Genomic DNA, 19,268 nt, shown 5'->3' with positions numbered 1-19,268 from the left:
GAAAAACTCACTTATCGTACCAAGAACCAGGAAGATCTCAAACTGAATGATAAAAGAGGCTAACATCCAGATGACGTAGTTGTTAGAATTATCTGACAAAGCTTTTAAAGAAACCGTCATAAAAAAATGTTTCAGTGAGCAATTATGAACACACAGAACAAATGAAGAAATAAAAAGTCTCAGAAAATGAAAGGAAGATATAAAAAAGAAAAACCTAAAATTTTTATAGTAAAAATATGGTAACTAAAATTTTTTTTAAAAACTTAATGAATAGGTTCAACAACAAAATGGAGGAAACAGAGTAGAGAATCAGTGAAGGTGTAGGTAGAACAAGACAAATTACCCAGAGAGAAAACAGTCGAGAGAAAAGTGAACAGAGCCTCAGGGACATGTAGGACTATAATCAATGATCTAATGTTAGTGTCGCCTCCAAACCTCTTGTCCTAGATTTGAAAGAAAAAAAGGGAGCATCTGAAGAAGAGGAGAAAGAGGGTGGGGCTGAAAAATTCTTCAACGTTATAATGACTGAAAATTTCTTGCAAAACTTACAGATTCAAGAAGCTAAACAAAACCCAAATAGGATAAATCCAAAATCATCCATGTCAATATACATCATGGTCAAACTTCTGAATACTTATAAGCAGTCAGAGAGAAACAATGCATTACTATAGAGGAAAAATAATTAGAATGGCAGCAAATCTCTCATCAGAAACCCTGGAGGATAAAAGAAGGAGACAAAATTCTTTAAGTGCTAAATGAAAAATATAGATTTCATGAAAACATGCTTAGGTGCCTTGGAGTTTTTAGTCATGGATAACTCACTGCCAGGACATGTCCTGCTTAGGGGAGAGATGGAGGCTGATCCCATTAAGATGGCTTAATCCCACACAGCCCAGCTTTTGACCCTGGACTCAAGAGCTAGACAGTTGGCTTCGTTAACACTGGGACATCCTTGAAACATCCTAATAGCACCAGTCTTGGGTTTAACCCCAGGTTAGAATGTGATGTTGATAGGTATCAATTGCCTGCACCTGTACTTTGGAGGTGGTGTAGGTATTGTGAGGCCAGCAGAGGAGGTGTAACAAGGGCAGCCAGACACAGAGCTCCATGGGTCTTCTTCCATCTACCCTGAGATGGACTTCATTCTTGATCTGCTTGAGTGGGTCTATGCAGTGGTTGCTGATACACTGGTTGATGGTGGGGGTGGGGGTGGGAGGGGGAAGCCCAATTTGGGGCACTTGCTGATTTCTATACTCCCTCCATGGCCAAGTTCAAACTACCAACAGTAACAAACTACCAACAGTTTAACAAGGGGTTGCCCAAGTTCCTAAATATTTAGCAATCCATTCTTAGCAGCTAGCCTTCACCAGCTCCAGAACCCCATCCAGGATGTTTAATAGACATACTCATCTATGTGTTTCTCATCCCCTCTTCCCTGGATGTTCACTGACCCATCCAGTGTTCATGCGCTCCACAAATCTTTTTTTTTTTTTTTTTTTTTTTTTGCTTTTTAGGACCGTACCCAGGGCATATGGAGGTTCCCAGACTAGGGGTCGAATTGGAGCTGCAGTTGCCAGCCTACCCCACAACCACAGCAATGTGGGATCTGAGCCCCGTCTTTGACCTACACCACAGCTTATGGCAACGCCAGATCCTTAAGCTACTAAGCGAGGCCAGGGATCGAACCCACATCCTCATGGATACTAGTCAGATTCAACCATGCTGGCTGGTTTCTCTGCTCAGGGTCTCACCAGAATAAAATCAAGGTATTGGCAGGGCTACAGTTCCCTCCCACCTGGGACTTGAGGTCATCTTCCAGGCTTACTGGCTTTTGACAGAGTTAGTTTTCTTCTCTTGCTTTCCATGTGGCATCCTCCAGAGGGGCCCCAGCAACAGAGGGTGGAGAATTCTCTTTCTTCTAATTTCCCTGATTACCCCTTTTGCCACATCTCTTTCAGACTCTTCTGCTTCCTCTTCTTTTTTAAGGGCTTATGTGATTACAATGATCCAAATATCCAGGAAAATCTCCCCATTTCAAAGTCAATAATCTTTGAGGTCTTGTGGCTCAGTGGTAATGAACCTGACCAGTATCTCTGAGGACGCAGGTTCAATCCCTGACCTCTCTCAATGGGTTAAGGATCTGGCATTCCCTTGAACTGTGGTGTAGGTCGCAGACTCGGCTGGGATCCTGAGTTGCTATGACTGAGGCGTAGGCTGGCATCTACAGTTTCAATTCGACCCCTAGCCTGGGAACTTCCATATGCTGTGGGTGTGGCCCTAAAAAGCAAATGATAATAATAAAGTCATTAATTTCTTTTTCTGTCTGTTTAGGGCCATACCCGCAGCATATGGAAGTTCCCAGGCTAGGGGTAGAATCGGAACTGCAGCTGCCAGCCTACGCCCCAGCCACAGCAAAGCCAGATCTGAAGCGCATCTTTGACCTACACCACAGCTCATGGCAACGCCTGATCCTTAACTCAGGATCAAACCTGTGTCCTCATGGATCCTAGTTGGGTTGTTAGCACTGAGCCATGATGGGAACTCCTAAAGTCATTCATCATAATTACATCCGAAAAGTCCCTTTTGCTGTTTGCGAGCGTACCACCAGGGGGCAAAGGTCATGGGATCCAGCATTCTGCCTTCACTTGCCTACTATGCACCAATCCTTGGCATTCGAGCAACTTCAGTGGACAAAACAAAGAAAAATGCCCAGCCTTCATGGAATTTATATTCTAGCCAAGAATATAAAACATTTAAGTCTTGTTATATAGCAGAAACTGGCACAAGAGAGTAAATCAACTATAATTTTAAAAATGAAAAAATAAAATGCTGAAGCCTTTCAGCCACATATACACCCTTACAGTTGAGATTTCTTTCTCTTGGGTGTTAATTGAATCCCTGCCTTTTCTCCCCCACTAACCAGGGAAGCCCAGGAATTTGTGGAGAAGTATGAAGGAGCCTTGGGAAAGGGGAAAGGCAAGCGACTCTACGCCTATAGGATGCTGATGGCTAAGGTGTGTGGTGCAGAGGCTGCGAACCTGTGGAAGGACTTCGCTCCTGCATCTGGGTGACCATGGCAGGTGCCCGCCCAGCTTCACCGTTTGTGTCCAGATTCCCTATAATCCTGAGCGTGAGGTCCCGTCAACCATCCCGATTTATCCAGGAAGGGAAACCAGATGTATCCTGTCCATTTCTCTCAACGTCTCTGTGGGAGTTTCAGTAACCTTGAGACTTTTTCCCTCTGAAGAACGAAACTCAGAGAATTAATAAGTCCACTCAGGTCTTATTTGCCAAACTCCCAAATCAAGATTCATCTTTGATTTGGTGGAGACCCGGAAGGGTCATGGTGTAACCAGGTCTCACAGGAGATAAAGAGTGGTATCAACGGGGTGTCAGGGGCAGCTCTGCTTTGTTGAGTTATATATATATATTTTTTTGTCTTTTGTCTTTTTGTCTTTTATGTTGTTGTTGTTGTTGCTATTTCTTGGGCCGCTCCCTCGGCATATGGAGGTTCCCAGGCTAGGGGTCCAATCGGAGCTGTAGCCACCGGCCTACGCCAGAGCCACAGCAACTCGGGATCCGAGCCGCGTCTGCAACCTACACCACAGCTCACGGCAACGCCGGATCCTTAACCCACTGAGCAAGGGCAGGGACCGAACCCGCAACCTCATGGTTCCTAGTCGGATTCGTTAACCACTGCACCACGACGGGAACTCCTGTTGAGTTATGTTATAGTCTTGGCTTCTGCTTCGGGCTACGGTAATGTACTCTGATTGGATATTTAATGTGGAACTTATTGAAGTAGCCTTCCTTTACCTACTGATTTGAAAAACTATCATTTTCATTCACTTAATTGTTATATAGGGACTTTTTTGGAGCGTTTATTTGAACTCATCATTTCAGATATTGATTAATTCTGATGCCTCAAAGGGCTTTTTTTTTTTTTTTTTACCTTTGTTTCTCCAAAATGTCTTGGCCAGTCTTGCCTGTGTTTCCACATGCATTTTGTTTTGTTTTGTTTTGTTTGTATTCTTTTTTTCCTTAGGCATTTTTTTGGCCACAACCATGGCATTTGGAAGTTCCCAGGACAGAGATCAAACCCACCCCACAGCAGTGAACTGTAACAACACCAGATCCTTAACCCTCTAGGCCACCAAGGAACTGCTCCATATGCATTATTTTTTAGTATTTATTTATTTATTTATTTATTTTTGTCTTCTGTCTTTTTAGGGCCACACCCACGGCATATGGAGGTTCCCAGGCAAGGGATCTAATCAGAGCTATAACCAGATCCTCAACCCACTGAGCAAGGCCAGGGATCGAACCCGCAAAATCGTGGTTCCTAGTCAGATTCGTTTCTGCTGCACCAAAACGGGAACTCTTGCATTATTTTTTAGTTTCTTTGCTGAGTTCCAGTATAGCCCACTGAGATCTTAATTGGAAATTTTCAAAAACCCTTGATTTAATTTGGGAAAATTTATTTATGCAATATTTAGTCTTTACATCTAAGAATACCATACATTTCTCAAGCCTTATTTTTACATCCTTCAGCAAAGTTTGTTTTTTTGCTTGTTTGATTGTTTGTTTGGTTTTTCTCTTTTTGCCTTTTCTAGGGCCCCTTCCCGAGGCATATGGAGGTTCCCAGGCTAGAGGTCTAATCGGAGCTGTAGCCACTGGCCTACACCAGAGCCACAGCAACGCAGAATCCGAGCCTTGTCTGCGACCTACACCACAGCTCACAGCAACGCCAGATCCTTAACCCACTGAGCAAGGCCAGGGATTGAACCTGCAACCTCATGGTTCCTAGTCAGATTTGTTAACCACTGCGTCACAATGGGAACTCCTGTTATTTTCTTCATACAGGTATTTTCCATATCATATGGTATTTCTACAAAATTTATGTTTGGGTTGTTTTTGTGAATGGAAGAATTTTTCCATTTATTGAATAACTAGATATTGCTGGTTTGTGGGAAAACTGCATATTAATTTTTTCCTTCTGCTTCCCTTGTTGTCCTCCCGTATTAGCTCTAATCATTTTCTCTGATTATTTATATAAATATGTTTTCCTTAGTTCTTCTGAATCATTCCTATCCTAATGTGCAGGTTAGCAATCCCAGAACAATTTTAACTGATGATGCTGATCATAGATGTCTTTGCTTTTCCATCACTGTAATGAGAACAACTCTGGTGTTTCACATTAAGTTGATGGGAGCCATTGCCTTGAAATAGATTTTCTTTCTCACACTAATAAATTATCCTTTTAGTTCTAGTTTCATAAGATTTCCTTTTTTTTTTTTTTCTTTTGTCTTTTTGCCTTTTCTAGGGCCGCTTCCTCGGCATATGGAGATTCCCAGGCTAGGGGTCTAATCGGAACTGTAGCCACCGGCCTACGCCAGAGCCACAGCAACGCAGGATCCGAGCCGAGTCTGCAACCCACACCACAGCTCACGGCAATGCCGGATCCTTAATCCACTGAGCAAGGCCAGGGACGGAACCCGCAACCTCATGGTTCCTAGTCGGATTCGTTAACCACTGAGCCACAATGGGAACTCCAAGATTTTCATATGTTTTAACAGAAAATTGCATATAGGTAATCCCATAATATTTGAAATTACATTTTATATATCCTGCATTTGAATCTTTTTTATTCCTAATATTTTTTTTCTTCCTTTTCAGTTATAGTTGCCTAAAAACTATCTAAGGGTAATTTATTAATTTTATCTGAAAACCATTTACCCTTTAATGACTACACACTCAGAACTTTTATTCCCATCTGAGGAATGTGTTCTTCCAATATATCTGATAAATGATCTCTTCAATCGTATTTCTTTCTTTTCTTCTCTTTTTTGCTATTTTAGGGCCACACTCACGGCATATGGGAGTTCCCAGACCGAGGTAGAATGAGAGCTACAGCTGCCGGCCTACAGCACAGCCACAGCAGCACAGGGATCCGGGCCTCGTCTGTGACCTACACCACAGTTCACCGCAACACTGGATCCCTGACCCACTGAACGAGGCCAGGGATTGAGCCCGCCTCCTCATGGATCCTAGTTGGGTTCATTAACCGCTGAGCATGACGGGAACTCCCTATTCAATCATATTTCTGTTTAAACAGTTCTAGCTTCTTCATTAGGAAAATGATGGGTGTCAACCCTCGTTCTTTGTATTTATTTTCCCTCATTGTTTTTAATTCTTTGCTTTCTCTCTCAGAATTCTCAGAAATTTCTTGTTTATTCTCAATATCATCGAATCAGTTTTCTTCTGTCTCAATTAAAATATGTTTATTTTCATTCAATTATGGATCTTTTAGCAACCTTATAATCAATCCTTCCATACTTCATCTGTATTCTTTTTTAAATTTTTAATTGCTATCCTTTACTCTAGAAGCCATATTTCTTGGATCCTGTTAAGAAGGCTGAACCATTTCTCAAAATTTCATTCTGTATCCTAGAGGAGATGCTTTCCAACAATTTCAAAGAACGGTGTCCTTGTTCTGCCATACTATTTTTCAGGCTTCACTGGTTGTTTCTAGTGGGTCAAATCCAGATATCATCCACAGACAGGATGGGCCTGTGTCTTATTCAACCACTATTTAGAATCTTTTTTTCTACATATAGCTGAAGAGTAAGATGGCATGCTCAGCTAGGGACCCTGTCCCAGGCAGTAGCTACCACCTCACACAGCTCTGAAGAAGAAAGTTGGGGTCTTCTGCCCATGCCCAAATTCTCTCTCTCTCTCTCTCTCTCTCTCTCTCTTTTTTTTTTTTGGCTGCACCTGCAACATGTGAAAGTTCCCAGGCCAAGGATCAAACTTGCAGCACAGCGATCTGAGCCACTGCAGTGATAAGGCCAAATCCTTAACCTGCTACACCACCAAAGAACTCCCCAAGTTCAGTTTTATGATTCTCTAGAATGAGAACTTCAAGGCAGAGCTTATCCCAGGCCTCTCTCTTTCTGCCCGCCCCCCTCCTCTAGGCATCCCTTTTCAGGCTGAGATGCCCATAGCCTTGAGGAGCTGTCAAGTGGTTGCCAGGTGACCAACTGGCAGGCCATGTTTTCAGGGGCCTCACTTAGCAACATGCATTGCTCCACTGGTCCTCAGCCTTGTAAGCTTGTATTTTATACTGATTTTATCAGAACCTTGACAGGGGATCTGTCTCTTGGGGGAGGGCTAACATTAATAAAGCTTATTAAGTCTGACATACAAAACCAGATACTGGATTATTCATTTACAAGGAGAAATAACTGATGCAAGAACTGAAAAATTTGAAGTCCACATCAACAGTGCCTTTTATTTTTGAAGATAGTAGATTTCATGGTATGGGAAGGTAGACCACAATCTCAATTCCAGTCTATTAATTTGCAATGAAAAAAATCACTGCTGTAGAAACCAAAATACCCATAGCCCAGGTGACAGGCAAGTGCTTTCCTTATAGACAGATCTACATAAGAAGCCCAATAAGCCAAAGATGGTTCTTGAGCCCAGAATCAGAACTAGGGAAGGTTGAGAAAGCAATGGGGCTGGAGTGCCCAGTGTCCACTATCCACCATTCCCCACATCCCTTCCTGTCTTAGGGATATTTTTGCCATTATTATCTACCTGTCTTTTGCTTACAGACCTCTCTTCTCCTTAGCGTCTGCGAGCAGCTTCCTCTGCTGACAGGTGGTTTCTTTTCTTATACAGAAATTATCCAATAACAGTATAGTCAAAGCTTTCGGGTCTGGAAATCCGTCTGATTCTTTCAGATAAATTTTCCCTTTTATCCTTTAATGAGTTTACAAGGGAAAATCTCATTTCCTTTCTGAACAAGTTGATTTGAGACCTTTGTAAGATTAGAAACTGATTTTGGATCTTCTCTCTATTTCTTCCCTGTGTGCTATTTTCTATGAGGTTATTTTTTTTTTTTTCCAAATGGATTTATTTCCAGGGAATGGGGCTGTTAGAAAGGAGCCCCTTTTAAAACTTAGGCAAAATTTCTCCCAGACAACAGACAGATACTACTCGGGTTTCTGATTGATACAAACTGAGTGTTGGAGCTGGAACAGACCATGGAAAGGGGCATAATGCCTCTTTTTTTTTGGCTGCACTTGCAGCATACAGAAGTTCCTAGACCAGAGATCAAACTCAAGCCACAGGAGTAACCAGAGCCACATATGTGACAAACCTGGAATCTTAACCCTCTGAGCCACCAGGGAACTCCAGGGGCTGTTGTTTCACTAGGAGAAGGATGAGAAGCCATAAAGTGAGATCTCTTTACCACTTCCCCCAGGCTTATAGTTTAGCAACAGTTTCTATCAGATTAAGGTCCTTGGCTGTCTGCCAAAGCTGGGTGTGAGCATTGTGAAATTTCTTTTTTCTCTTGAATTTTTGGTTGAAGAAGAAGGAAGTTATATCAGAAGTTAAGCCCCCCCCACCCACACCCCAAGTCAGAAACTCTAGACAGAATTTCTAAGTTTGTGTATAAATCATGCAAGGTGTGTTGCCCTGGCTTCTGCCTCACTCCCACCTGACTTTGGAAGGTGAAGATGTAAGCATCCCTCCACCTCTGGCAGCCTGGGCTCAGCGGCTCCAAGATGGCAGCCTCACCCACATGCCAACCCCATGTTGATGCGTCAGCATCTTTGAGCACCTCTGTCCTGCCCCTCCAGACCCTGAGGCAGCATGGTAATGATCTGAGGGTGTTGCCTGTTTACTTTCAGAAATGGGTCAAGTTTAAAAGAGACTTTGATAATTTCAAGACTCAATGCATTCCCTGGGAAATGAAGATCAAGGACATTGAAAGTGAGTATTCTGGTATCATAGATTTTAGTTGCTTTGATGAAGGGTTTTCCAAGGTTTGGGACTGTGTTCCTGACCAGCTGATCAGATTATTTCATAGATTCTGTGGTATTAGAAAAAAGAATGGGCTTTGGACTTGTCAGACCAAAATTCAAATGGTGCTTCTTCACTTTCTGATTGCAGGAACTTAGGCAGATCAGTTACGCCCACAGAACCTCAGGTTATTTATCTGGAAAGAGAAAAAACATGTGTGTTCCCCAAAGTGGTGTGAAAATTGAATCCATCCTTCACATGAAGAGCTAGGCAGTGTTCACTCATCCTCCTCCTGCAACTCACATCCAGCATCTTTCTCCCTTCAGGTCACTTTGGTTCTTCGGTGGCTTCGTATTTCATCTTTCTCCGTTGGATGTATGGCGTTAACCTCGTCCTTTTTGGCTTAATATTTGGTCTAGTCATAATCCCAGAGGTGAGAAAAGAACTGCCTATTCAGATCGTGTTGAAGCTTATCATGACTGCCACTTTCAATCATATGAATCAAATACTCTATTTGACAAAGAATCCATCATTCACTTTACTTTTTATTTAATTTTATTGGCGTATAGTTGACTTACAATGTTGTTTTAGTTTCAGGTGTATAATCAGTCATAACATGTAAATATCCATTCTTTTTCCCATATATGTTATTACAAACTATTGAGTAGATTTTCCTATGCTATACAGTAGCTTCTCACAATCATCTATTTTATAGAGTAGTATATATATGTTATTCCTACCTCTCATTTCTTCCCTCCCCTCAATGGTTATAATAACCATAAGATTGGTTTTGAAATCTGTTTCTGTTTTATAAATAAGTTTTGTGTTATTTTTTTATTAGATTCCACATATAAGTGATATCATATGATATTTATTCTTCTCCCTCTGTCTTACTTTATTCAGTATGATAATCTCTGGGTCCTTCCATGTTGCTGCAAATGCCATTATTTCATTCTTTTTTATGGCTTAATAATATTCCATTGTATATAGGTACCATATCTTCTTCATTCATCTGTTGATTGGACATTTAAATTGCTTCCAAGTCTTGGCTATTGTAAATAGTGCTGCAAAGAACATTGGAGTACATGTATCTTTTCAAATTATGGTTTTCTCCAGATATATGCCCAGGAGTGGGAATTCTGGATCATATGGTAACTATATTTTTGGGTTTTTTAAAGGAACCTCCATACCGTTTTCCATATTGGTTGCACCAATTTACATTCCCACTTTTCTCCCCACCCTCTCTAGCATTTATTCTTTGTAGACTCCTTGATGATGGTCATTCTGATGGTATGAGGTGATTCCTCATTGCAGTTTGACTCTAGTAACTAGTGATGCTGAGCATCTTTTCATATGTTTTTTGGCCATCTGTATGTCTTCTTTGGAGAAATGTCTATTTAGATCTGCCAACATCATTCATTTTCAATTCTATGCTCATATCAATTGCCCAGATAGCCCCATACAAAGAATGGAACCAAAATACTTGCATTTCTGAATTAACAGGTTAAACCCTACATTTTTCTACCTTTCATTTTACTTTAGTGGAAAATTAATATCTCAGTGAGGTTTTTATCTTTTACAAGAAAAAGAGAGAGAGATAGAATGTATTGAATCATATTTTATTACCCCAAAGAAACCTTGCAATTGAATAGCAATCCTCACTATTTTCCCAGATATAATTTTTATTACAGATGTAGGTAGATCCTTACCTACAGATGAGTAATTGAGAGACAAAAAAGGAACCAGTCACTTGTGCAAATTTCCACAGCAAATTTGTGGTGAATGAGATCTTAGGTTTTCAGAGAAACGGCTTGTGATCCACTAACACTTAGCACAGTAATGTCTACAGTCCTGCCTGGACCATTTGGCTGGTGCTGGGTACACAGGTGGATTTACCTCAACAGCTTATAGGATAATGATGTTTTTGCATTTAGTATTTTTTCCTTCCAGGTTTATTAATTGGCTCTATGATCCACTACTTTATTACAAACAGTTCGGTGAGAATATTAGAGTCAATTCTCTCAAAGATCCTTGGGAATCTTCCCTGAACATCTGTTTTTCATGAAATTAAAATAATTCCACAGAGGGAGTTCCCACTGTGGCTCAGTGGAAACGAACCCAACAAGCATCCAAGAGGATGTGTGTTCGATCCCTGGCCTCTCTCATTGGATCGGGGATCCTGCGTTGCTGTGGCTGTGGTGTCGGCCAGCAGTTGCAGCTCTGATTCAACCTCTGGCCTGGGAACTTCCATATGTCATGGGTGTGGCCCTAAAAAGAAAAAAAAAAAAGACTTCCACAGAATGTGAATTAAATCAGATTAGTTAGAAGAGATTGTGGGTACTATTATAATAATACTTGGTAGCCAAGGAGTCTTCTTCCCTTTTTGAATCAGTGTGCTTTATTTTTGCTTTTTTTAAGGCCCCACCTGCAGCATATGAAAGTTCCCAGGCTAGAAGTCAAATCAGAGTTGCAGCTCAGGCCTACGCCGCAGCCATGACAACACTGGATCCGAGCTGCATCGCCACCTACGCCACAGCTTGCAGCAGTGCTGGATCCTTAACCCACTGAGTGAGGGCAGGACTCAAACCCACATCCTCATGGAGACTATGCTGCGTTCTTGACCCACCAAGCCACATGGGAACTTCCCAAGATGCCTTCTTATTTAAAATAATGGAAAATTGGCTTCATGGGAATCTGACACATCCAAATTCACTGCAAATAGAGTGGAGGAGGTGACCTATTCATCAAAGACACAAATAACTTCAGAGCCCAAACATTTTAAGCCTAAGCCTGATGATCAGCTATTCCCATGGCTTACAGATGTCTTAAGGATAACCACAATGAGGAGTTCCCGTCGTGGCACAGTGGTTAACGAATCCGACTAGGAACCATGAGGCTGCGGGTTCGATCCCTGGCCTTGCTCAGTGGGTTAAGGATCTGGTGTTGCCGTGAGCTGTGGTGTAGGTCGCAGACGCAGCTCGGATCCCACATTGCTGAGGTTCTGGCGTAGGCCAGTGGCTACAGCTCCAATTGGACCCCTAGCCTGGGAATCTCCATATGCCACAGGAGCGGCCCTAGAAAAGGCAAAAAAGACAACAAACAAACAAGGATAATCACAATGAATCAGAGGGTTGGGGAATAAGAATATTAGAAGTGCTCAAATGTTAGGCAACTGGAACAGAATTTCTTCTCATATTCATCTTCCTTTGCCACATATCCGTGATAAATGTTAATGGAGTCAGATAGCTCTGATTGCTGGGATGAAACTTGTTCAGCTTTGATGACAGTTGCCTGCAGAGCCACAAACACCTACATGATCCCAGGGGAGCCCTCAGTCATGCCGAGGAGCTGGCTCTGAGGGCCCCACTAGATGATGAGTTCATGTACTTTTTGTCTTAACACTGACTGCATGTGAAAATCACTTGGGGAGTTTTTAAAAAATACTAGGTCCAATCAGTTGGAACTGAAACTCTGAAAATGTAGTTCTGGCATCCTTATTTTACTTTTTAATTTTTTTTTAAATTTTAAAATTAGGAAGTTCCCATTTTGGCTCAGCAGTAATGAGCTTCAGTATCCATGAGGTTGCAGGTTCGATCCCTGGCCTCCCTCGGTGAGTTTAGGATCCGGCGTTGCCGTGAGCTGTGGGTTAGGTCACAGACGTGGCTCAGATCCCACATTCCTGTGGCGGTGGTATGGGCTGGCAGCTGTAGCTCCGATTAGACCCCTAGCCTGGGAACTTCCATATGCCACAGGGTGTGGCCCTAAAAAGAAAAGAAGTTTTTTTAAAGTATAGTTGATTTAAATGTTCTGTCAATTTCTGCTGTGTGGGATCCCTATCTTATTTTATTTTTATTTTATTTTATTTTTTGCTTTTTAGGGCCACACCTGTGGCATATGGAAGTTTCCAGGCTAGGGGTTGGATCATAGCTGCAACTGCTGGCCTACACCACGGCCACAGCCGCAGCCACAGCAACACCAGATCTGAGCCACATCTTCAACTTACACCACAGCTCACAGCAATGCTGGATCCTTAATCCACTGAGCAAGGCCAGGGATCGAACCCAAGTCCTCATGGATACTAGTCAGGTTTGTTACCGCTGAGCCATGGCGGGAGCTCCCAACAATAGGGGATTTTTTAGGTAAGTTTATGGAACATACATGTGATTAGAAATTTAAGTCATTTTATTTTGAAAAAATCATATGCCATAGGGTATTGGTCATAAAATAATATTAAGCTAACTAACCAAGCTAAAACATATATAAAACACAGGAACAATGAAAAGAAATATATGACTGTCTAATAGTCATTTTCTTTATGATGTAAAAGTGACGGGTACATTTTTAAACACTTCTCTGTATGTGTTCACGTTTTCTACAATGAGTATGTGAAACCATTAAAATCGGAAAAGTGAATGATGTCATTTAAAGAAAAAAATGGACGTGTCCTGCTCTGAGAATGGATTTAACCCACGATGTTCAAGTCTCCACGTGTTTGTACTTTCTCCACATATGATTGTGCTGTGCTGTTCTGACACAGGTACTGATGGGTGTGCCCTATGGAAGCATACCCAGAAAGACAGTACCCCGGGCTGAAGAAGAAAAAGCCATGGATTTTTCCGTCCTTTGGGACTTCGAGGTACCATTGCCAACATGTCAAGGCACTTCGGTTGTGTGATTGTGGATAAGTGTAAAATGCTGCATTTAATGATTGGAAAGCCAGTGAATTCATCCAGTGGGAGCCCAGCCCTTGCATGATGAGCTGGCCAACCGTGTCCTTCTAGGTCCTCTTCATGGGTCCTTTCTTCAGCCACACACTCTAATGGATGGGTGTGCTCCCCCACCCCCGAGGCCACTGCTCCCCTCATTCTGCCAGATGATGATGGTGTAAGGTGATCTTAGGGGATGGTTTTATGTCACCATAACCACAATAAGACCCCAGGGCTCTGGCCCATCCAGCCTTTCCTCCAAGCTTCCCAAGCTTCAACTGAATATCCTACCTGCCCCTCAAGTTCAACAACTATCCAACCAAACCCACGTCACTTCTCCCATTCCCTTTCCTGAAAGGACCATTCATCTAATCATTCAAGTCTGAAAGCTAAAACTTATCCCTCGTTTCCTCTTCCTCACCACCGCCCCTCACATCCCATCACTAAATCTGAGCCTATCTCCTAAGCATTTCTTGAATCGGTCTCCTTTTATTTGTTCCTCTCACCTATTCTTTGAATAACACCCCTACCTGGACCAGGACCACTGTCAGAATCTTCTACCTCTGCTCCCTGCCTTGGCTTGGCTCAGCTCCTAACATCTCCATTCCCTCTGTTGCCAGGTAACCTTTGGCTTTGGCATTGGCTTTGGCTCTGCTGCCCCACAGGGCTACATCCTTTCTAAAATGCAAACCTGACCCCATCACTCCCCACCTCCCGTATTCACTTGTTCCCTTCCCTAGATGGAAGAAAACCCAACATCCTGAATTGGGCTTTCCAAAAACGGTTCATGCCTTGGCTGCTCTCTGTCTCACCAGCCCCAGGTCCGTCTAAGACCTCACACTTTATGCCGCAATATTATCAAGCCTGGGGGAAGGCAGTGCCTCCCTGCCTTTGCTCAGGGTCCTGGTCCTTCCTCCCCTCAGGCTCCCATCACACCCCTGAGAAAGAAAGCCCAGGAGGAACGGAAGTGTCCAGTGACGGTCCTGCTGAGCTTACAAACCCAGAGCCTTGGCTTTGCTGTCCCACAGGGTTACATCAAGTATTCTGCTCTCTTCTACGGCTACTACAACAACCAGAGGACCATCGGGTGGCTGAGGTACAGGTTGCCCATGGCTTACTTCATGGTGGGCGTCAGCGTGTTCGGCTACAGCCTGATGATCGTCATTAGATCGTAAGTAACACTGTCTCATGTACAGGTTTTTCAGTCTTCTTCCCACAAACAGCCCTTTCTCATGGCCTCTCTGTGCCTACTTACCTTCTTGTTAGGGATTTAGAGAGAAAACAAGGAAACAAATAAAAAGAGCAAATGCAGATTGTCCTATGTGGTATAAGAGAATAAACGGGGTGGAATTCCCATCGTGGCTCAGTGGTAAGGAACCCAACTAGCATCCATGAGGACGAGGGCTCCATCCCTGGCCTCGCTCAGTGGGTTAAGGATCCGGCGTTGCTGTGAGCTGTGGTGTAGGCTGGCAGCCGTAGCTCCAATTCAGCCCCTCACCTGGGAACTTTCATATGCCACAGGTGCAGCCCTAAAAAAAAAAAACACGAAAAGAATAAACAGGATAATGTGAGAAGTTCTGGGGGATACTTCCCAGGAATAGAAACTCCTTTAGATGAGTCTGGACACAGCACTTTAGACAAAGCAAGAGCATGTGCAAAGGCCCTGAGGCAGCAAATATCCTGCATTCCAAAAACCATCAAAAGGCCAATGTGCCTTGAGATGGAGCATGGCACCCAGTAAGGAAAGTTTTGAGAAGTTCGCAAAGCCTGTGTCTGCTTTCCTCTGAACCCAGCTTCCTCAGAAAAACTCTCTGCTTCTCTCTAAGTCCAGCTGGCGTGTGAGAACAGAGGCCGCCGCACTCAGTGACTATAATTAACCTTGGTGTTGTCTTTGGCACCATCTCTACTTATCTCTGTGGTCAGAAATGTTTTTTTCATATGCCTGCGTCAGTTAATTCATATTCTCTGAAGGAAGAAAAAAAAAATGGCCCAGCCCACGAATTGCTTTCATTTAAGTCGGGGGACAGCAACCAAGGCTATGCAGGGCAGGGGGACCAGCAGGCCGGCCCACCCATCAGCAGGGCCACAAGAGGTCACTTCTCCCAGGAGCGCAGGGCAGCTGTGTCTGCAGGGGGAGTGGAACATTCTCGAAGCCCAGCTAGAATCCCCTACCCCCACCCCGGGGTGAGGTGCGGGCCCAGCTGGGTTTTCTATTACTTCATCTCTTGGGGAAAACACTGCTGTTCGCTAGAGCCTGCGACACTCGACAGTGATCGCTAGATGACGTGTGGCTGCCCAGTTCTATCAAGTGAAAGGAAAAGGAAAAACCAAGGAGACAGGCTTGGTTTTATTCTTAGCCCTCACATTGTTAACACCTTCCCCTGCCAAGTTTAAGGATATGGACTGTTTCCCTGTTGAACCAAAACGCTGACTAAGGCAACCAGGCCCCTGGAGCAGCAAATTCCAAAAGTCGAGACGTCAGAGAAAGTCAGAGACACAAGCCTCTGTCTGATGGAGCCCTTCCTGGAATCCTGTGGATCCCATAGGGCCGATCTCCAGGAAGCACAAAGAAAGGATGAGGGCAGGTAGGATGGCATAGGTGGCCATCCAAGCCAGCTCCGAGGCCCTTTCCTCCCAGTTCGCTTAAGAAACTGATGTGCACGTCACCTGCTTGCAGTACCAGCTCCTCAAGGCGTGTTGCATTTTATAGCAGAAAAAATATAATTTCAGGGTTCCTATTGTGGCTCAGCAGGTTAAGAACCCAACCAGTATCCATGAGGATGTGAATTTGATCTCTGGCCTCACTCAGTGGATTCAGGATCCGGCATTGCTGTGAGCTGTGGTGTAGGTTGCAGATGTGGCTCGGATCCAGCGTTGCTGTGGCTGTGGTGTAGGCCAGCAGCTGTAGCTCCAATTGGACCCCTAGCCTGGGAACTTCCATATGCTGCAGATGCAGCCCTGAAAGAAAGAAAGAAAGAGAGAGAGAGAAAGAAAGAAAAAGAAAAAATACAATTTCTATCCAAGAAAACAGATGAATTAGAAAAAGTTGTTCTCTGAGAATAAAGAGATCCGAAATATTTGCAGGTGAGTCAAGCCACAGGAAGTGGGACATCAGGGTAGGAAACGCGGTTAAGTGTCCTGGACCCTGCAGGCTCCTTGTTACCCAGCTGGCACCATGTGTGCTTACAGTGGACTCTGAACTGGGGGAGGGGGAGGTGGCCGCGCTGTGGCTATCAGTAGTTTGATTCAAACCCATCTAGGGTCTTTCCCTCCCTGGATGTCTGCCACCTGTGCCCAAAACTGGCTCAGGCCAATTTCTTGGGCTGGCACAGCAGAAACAGGGAAGACCTAACAAGAGTGGTGTGTGCGCCCTACAGGATGGCCGGTAACAGGCAGGGCAGCACGAGCGAGGGGGAGAGTGACAACTTCACGTTCAGCTTCAAGATGTTCACCAGCTGGGACTACCTGATCGGGAATTCAGAGACGGCTGACAACAAATACGCCTCCATCACCACCAGCTTCAAGGTAGGCACCGCAGGGGTTCCTGCTATGGCGCAGTGGGTTAAGAATCCGACTACAGTGGCTCGGGTCACTGTGGAGGCGCAGGTTTGATCTCCGGTCTGGCTCAGTGGGTTAAGGATCCAGTGTCACTGCAGCTGTGGCATAGGTAGCAGCTGGGGCTCGGATTCAGTCCCTGGCCCTGGGAACTCCCAGTTTTAGTTTTTAAAGGAACCTCCATACCATTTTCCAGGGTGGCTTCACCACCTTGCATCCCCACCAACAGTGTAGGAAGGTTCCCTTTTATCCCCACCCTCCCCAGCATTTATTATTTGTAGACTTTTTAATGATGGCCACACTGACTGGTGTGAGGTGATACTTTGTATTTTTGATTTGCATTTCTCCGATACATAGCGATATGGAGCATCTTTCCATGTGCCTATTGGCCATCTGTATGTCTTCTTAAAAACCATTCATCGTTCTTGACAGTCCGATACTTCTCCTGTCTGGGAGGAGAAGTGGGCTGCAGGGATCATTCCCCCCACCCAATACCAATCATCCTGCAGAAGGCAGGTTCACCCCTCAGGGACAGGGCTCGGGCTCAGGCTCAGCAACTCATTACATGGGTTTCATGAGCCCCAGAGTCCTGCTGGCTTGGCAGGGGCCAGGGAGCTGGCTCCGCTCTCCTCCCCTTGTCCCTCTCAGCAGTGGGGAGCCTCTGGCAGAGCCTCCAAAGGCAGGGTAGGGGTCGATGGGCTTTTGGCCTTTCCTTCAGGACTACCAAAGAGGAACAAGGTCACTTTGAATATCTAGAAAGGAGACGGCTTCACCTCTGAGTGTGTTAAAAACCAAGATAATGCAGTTATATAACAGTGTGCACTAATGTATGTTAACTGCCTGATGAGTCAGTTGAAACCCAGCTGAACACAGTAACTGTTAATTTAATGAAAAAAATCTCATTCCAGGTACTTTGGTGTCTGGAAGACCTCTTTTTCCATCCTGGCTTTACCATACACTAATTATACTTTTTTTTGCGGTGAGGGGGACATGTGGAAGTTCCCAGGCCAGTGATGGAACCCATGCCACAGTTGCCACCTGTGGCACAGCTGCAACATTGCCAAATCTTTCATCTGCTGCATACTGTTTATACTTTCTATGAGAAAGTTATTAATGCAGGGTACAAGGTTAATAATAAAAAGTCTATTGTATTTTTATATACTAGCAGCAAACAACTAGAAATGAATTTTAATTCCATTCACAATAAAATGACACAAATTACCAAAAAAAATCCTAGGAATAGATTTAACAACAACAAAGCATAAGACTGCTGAGCCAAAAAGTACAAAACATTGTGGAAATAAATTAAGAAACTCTAAATAAGTGGATTTGTGCCCACTGTAAATACCCATGGAATAGCCCATTGTCTATTCTTATAAATAAGATTTTATTGAAACAAAGTCATGTCCATTTATTTATATATTGTCTGTAGTTGCTTTCACGCTGTAGGGACATAACTGAGTAGTTATGGGAGAGACCACATGGCCTGCGAAGCCAAAAAATTTACTATCTGGCTTTTTATAAAAGAAAGGTTGGCCAGAACTATTTTAGAGAAAAAGACAGCCCCTGGATTAGAAGACTTGATTATGTTTAAGATTCAGTTTTAGTCTATTTGGGGAGTTCCCATGATGGCTCAGCGAGTTATGAACCCAATTAGTATCTATGAGGATGCTGGTTCAATCCCTGGGCCTGCTCAGTGGGTTAAGGATCTGGCATTGCCAAAAGATGTGGCATAGGTTACAGATGTGGCTCAGATCCACCACTGCTGTGGCTATAGGCCTGAAGCTGCAGCTCTGATTCGACTCCTAGCCTGGAAACTTCCATAGGCTAAAAAAAACCAACTTCTTAGTCTATTTGATATGTAGAATTTAAACAATTGTAATCAGTTACTAAAATTTTTCTAAGCATTGGTATCTGTAACGTGGATGACGACAGTAACTACTCTATTGGTTTGTTGTTGGGATAAAGAAGGATAATGCAGGGCAAGGGTTTAGCACCACATCTGACATACAGTAAGTATTCAGTAAATCTAAGCTTTTGTCATTATATATACCAAAATAGCAGTAACAACAAAAAATACATATTTTTAAAGAATCTTTTCTTCTTCCAGTTTTTTTTTTTTTTCTTGGCTATGCCCATCGCATAAGGAGGGAACGGACCAGGGACCAAACCCATGCCACAGCAGTGACCACACTG

General features: G+C 43.6%; 1 protein-coding gene across 1 annotated transcript in view; it reads left to right on the top strand.

Annotated features, from left to right (window-relative positions):
- TMC2 (transmembrane channel like 2) overlaps positions 1-19,268 on the top strand; it is a 70,093-nt gene that overhangs the window by 21,640 nt on the left and 29,185 nt on the right. The window contains exons 4-9 of the mRNA XM_021077687.1: positions 2,924-3,014; positions 8,700-8,781; positions 9,138-9,244; positions 13,349-13,447; positions 14,546-14,688; positions 16,895-17,042. Coding sequence (XP_020933346.1) covers positions 2,924-3,014; positions 8,700-8,781; positions 9,138-9,244; positions 13,349-13,447; positions 14,546-14,688; positions 16,895-17,042 — 670 coding nt within the window. The remainder of the gene's footprint in view (positions 1-2,923; positions 3,015-8,699; positions 8,782-9,137; positions 9,245-13,348; positions 13,448-14,545; positions 14,689-16,894; positions 17,043-19,268) is intronic.

Source organism: Sus scrofa, chromosome 17 (genome assembly GCF_000003025.6).
Source record: "Sus scrofa isolate TJ Tabasco breed Duroc chromosome 17, Sscrofa11.1, whole genome shotgun sequence".
NCBI classification, from domain to species: domain Eukaryota; kingdom Metazoa; phylum Chordata; class Mammalia; order Artiodactyla; family Suidae; genus Sus; species Sus scrofa.
The sequence above is the reverse complement of the archived record's forward strand: the minus strand, read 5'-3'. Positions and strand labels throughout refer to the sequence as shown.